This window comes from Rutidosis leptorrhynchoides, unplaced genomic scaffold (assembly GCF_046630445.1).
Source record: "Rutidosis leptorrhynchoides isolate AG116_Rl617_1_P2 unplaced genomic scaffold, CSIRO_AGI_Rlap_v1 contig75, whole genome shotgun sequence".
NCBI classification, from domain to species: domain Eukaryota; kingdom Viridiplantae; phylum Streptophyta; class Magnoliopsida; order Asterales; family Asteraceae; genus Rutidosis; species Rutidosis leptorrhynchoides.
In genome coordinates this window covers 4,961-8,152 of record NW_027266869.1, presented here as the reverse complement: position 1 = coordinate 8,152, position 3,192 = coordinate 4,961, and the positions used below count along the sequence as shown (strand labels likewise).

The following is a 3,192-nucleotide window of genomic DNA, read 5'->3' as shown; positions in this document are numbered from 1 at the left end:
CGGCATGTTCTAGTTGCAAAATGAAATTAACGAAACACGTTTAAGAGAACTTATGGCCCCGCATAGAAATAAAAAAACTTTGTAACGAATACGAATAGTAATGGGCAAACAAATCGTTCGGATCTATTCGACTCGTTTATAAGTGTTTGTTTATACACGAATCGAGTTGAATTATGTTCGTTTATAAACGAGCTCATAAATCTATTTTGCTCGTTACTGTTCTCGAACCTTCGCTTGTTTAATTTTTAATATATATAAAATTAAATTAAATATTTATTAAATGACTAAAAATAATATATAAATATTAATTTATTAATATTATATTTATTTTTTGTGATTATTAGTATTATAATTTAAAAATTTAACATTAAATATTATTTTTTAAGTATAATAATTAAGTAATTTAACGTAAAAACATCATTTTATAAATATTAATATTCAATTATCAAATTATCTTCGAACTGACGAACTGTTCGGTTCGGCTGCAGATCTGTTCTCTAAATGATCAGGATAAACGAGCTCGTTTGCTCATTACTGTTAACGAGTTTGTCACCAAACTTTATAATCGAGTCAAGAATATGAATGGTTCACTCACAAATTTTTAGTACTACCACTGTTTTAAAATACATGATATTTTGATTCTTACATGTATAATTTATATTTTTTATAAAAATCAAAATATCGTGTATTTTAAGACTGGAGAATATATAGCTATTTTAAATATTGTTTGTATTTATAAAACGTAATGAATTAACTACTACTAAGTGGTCACCGTAGATACCTCATATAATAGCACTCTAATAGTCTAATGTACTTTATGCGGTAGGAATAGATAATTTTATCGAACTTTCTCCTTAGTCGAAAAGCAAATTCTTAAGAATATCTTATGGATTATGATTTACAGTATACAGTACAGCTAGCTCAAAAGAGAGAATGACACCTATTATTTGATTAATCTATATTATTGATTCCTTTTTTTTTTCTAGATGTATCTCAAAAGTACTTACATCGATTAGGAATTAATGGTCGGTTGACACGAAATGCCTAGCCTAGTTCGTCCACCTTCATCATAATGATTTTTCAACCGACGAGACGACCTTAATGTATACTCGAGTCTGCGCTAAATTCGACCAAACCCAGTGTGAGACGTGTAAATAATTCCCATATGCATAATTCTCTAATTTCCAAATCAAGTCAAATGATTGAGGGAGCAATCCAACAAGCTTCTTCAAGATTACCTAACGGAGTTATAGTTGGGGTCGAACAACAAGCTTCTTCAAGATTAGAGCGCTCGTGTTAAACAGAGAAATGATTAACATAGATATTTAATGTAATAGACGGTAAATGTTTTCAAGACTTCCCATCAGTTGTTATTTCTAGGAGCAAAATCGTGTGACTGAGTACAGAAATTGTTGGTGTGTGTGATAGTTGTACATGAATGATTGTTCACTCATACGACACAACTAAATCTATCCTACTCTCTTTCCAAATTACGGAGATCATTGACCGCACTAGCATGTGTATCATTACAAAATGTGATCTCTCCACCACTCTCGTCACTATACCTCCCAATAAGACCATCATCGATAAGGATCGTGAATTTGCACATGAAATTCAAGGTGCAAATTGATCGTCCTCCTCAGTCCATCGCCTTGTTTGTCTAGCAGCAATAGTTATTCGGTAATCCATACATATTTAAGCCCGATGAGGCATGGAACATTGAGTCTGCCATAGGATATTGTGGAACTTCCCATTGTGATCTTTCGCATTGTCCGTAAGTCCAAGGGTTATAATTCTGTTCAAACCCTTGTGCCATTTCTGTAAACATGCCCTGTAGCTCTTCCAAACTATATACTTTCTCCTGCATCCATCCAGGTGAAAATAATAATTTTAGCCGAGTGAGTCCATCTCAATTTCACCGAATCGACTTCAACTTTTAGGTTTTAATCATTTCGACTCTTAATTCAAATCAAGGACACCATCCAACTATCAATGAATTCTAGCTAGGCTTTGGAATTGAAATAATCTGGCCCCAATTATTGAATCCTTAATTTATGACCTAGTATCTGATTCTGATTAACTATAACATTATAGGTTTAATAATTTTTATCCATGATCAAGTACACAAACATGAAATTAGAATCATAATATAGTTGATCCTTACCTCTTTTCTGGTCTGTGCCATGAGAGACGTCATTTCTTGGAAAAAATCAGAACATCCCTGAATCGAAAGACCACCAAGTTTTAACAATTTCGTTAAAACAACATCATACAATAAAATTAAGATCGAAACTTTATAATTAATGCTAATCAAGTACTCACTTCTTCCTCATCGTCATAAGGATCATAATACCCTGTATCATACATTGTCCTCTTCCCCGGATCGGATAACACTGCACCACCAAACACAAATCAAAATTTACTCATCCATGAAAAGATTATATTTATTACAGTACTGAGTTAAATATGGATGTAATGATGAATGAATATACCTGAATAGGCTTCTTGGATCTGTTGGAATCTGCTATTAGCTTCCCCTAACATAGATGGGGATTTATTAGTCCACCTATCAGGATGCCATTCCTGCGCATCAAATTAATCATTAGAAATCCTTTCCCGCCATTAATGGATGGTGTGAAATCGATTTCCTAATTAATTAAACTTACCCTTGCAAGTTTCCGATAAGCACGCTTGATTTCCTCTTTAGAAGCATCAGAAGCAACACCAAGAACTCCATAGTAATCAATTTGATCGAAAGTTTCCATCTTTTAAGCTTTCTCTCTCTCTCTCTCTATGTTCTTCTTCTTCACTCTCTGCGAGTAATTCGTATCGGCTTAAAATTATCTTAGACCATTTATAGAAAGTGATAGTCTGTGTATGATATATATATAGAGTATAAAACAAAGAAGATATTTGAATGGAAACCTCCAGAAACTTTATTAGAGAAGATATTTGTTTGGCGGTTAAATGGGAGATTGGGGTGTCTCAAGAAAGTTCGAGAAGGAAGATTTTTTACACGAGAATTCAGACAGTGTCGTTAGAAAGTTCGAGAAGGTGATGATTTGAAGGAATGGGTGTCCTTTTATCTGCTCATGGTGTAACGACACCTGTCAATTCTAATTAAAGAATACTCCTTCCATTTCCAAACAAGGAATAAAAAAATATTTGATTTTTTAATAATTTATGTGATAT

The 3,192-nt window shown here is 32.9% G+C and overlaps 1 protein-coding gene across 1 annotated transcript; it reads right to left on the bottom strand.

The window, feature by feature from the left end:
- Positions 1-1,660: 1,660 nt before the first annotated feature.
- Positions 1,661-2,765, bottom strand: LOC139885070 (uncharacterized). The gene is made up of 5 exons (XM_071869023.1): positions 2,667-2,765; positions 2,493-2,583; positions 2,323-2,393; positions 2,165-2,221; positions 1,661-1,861 (listed from the first exon to the last, which is right to left on the bottom strand). The coding sequence occupies exons 1-5, from the start codon at positions 2,763-2,765 to the stop codon at positions 1,661-1,663; spliced, it is 519 nt and encodes a 172-aa protein (XP_071725124.1).
- Positions 2,766-3,192: the final 427 nt, after the last annotated feature.

Excerpts from the sequence above, each read along its gene's own strand:
- LOC139885070 (XM_071869023.1), bottom strand. The coding sequence starts at position 2,765 with ATGGAAACTTTCGATCAAATTGATTACTATGGAGTTCTTGGTGTTGCT. Across the intron at positions 2,394-2,492 it reads GATCCAAGAAGCCTATTCAG|TGTTATCCGATCCGGGGAAG; the intron begins GTATATTCATTC and ends TTGGTGGTGCAG. Across the intron at positions 2,222-2,322 it reads CTTATGACGATGAGGAAGAA|GGATGTTCTGATTTTTTCCA; the intron begins GTGAGTACTTGA and ends CTTTCGATTCAG.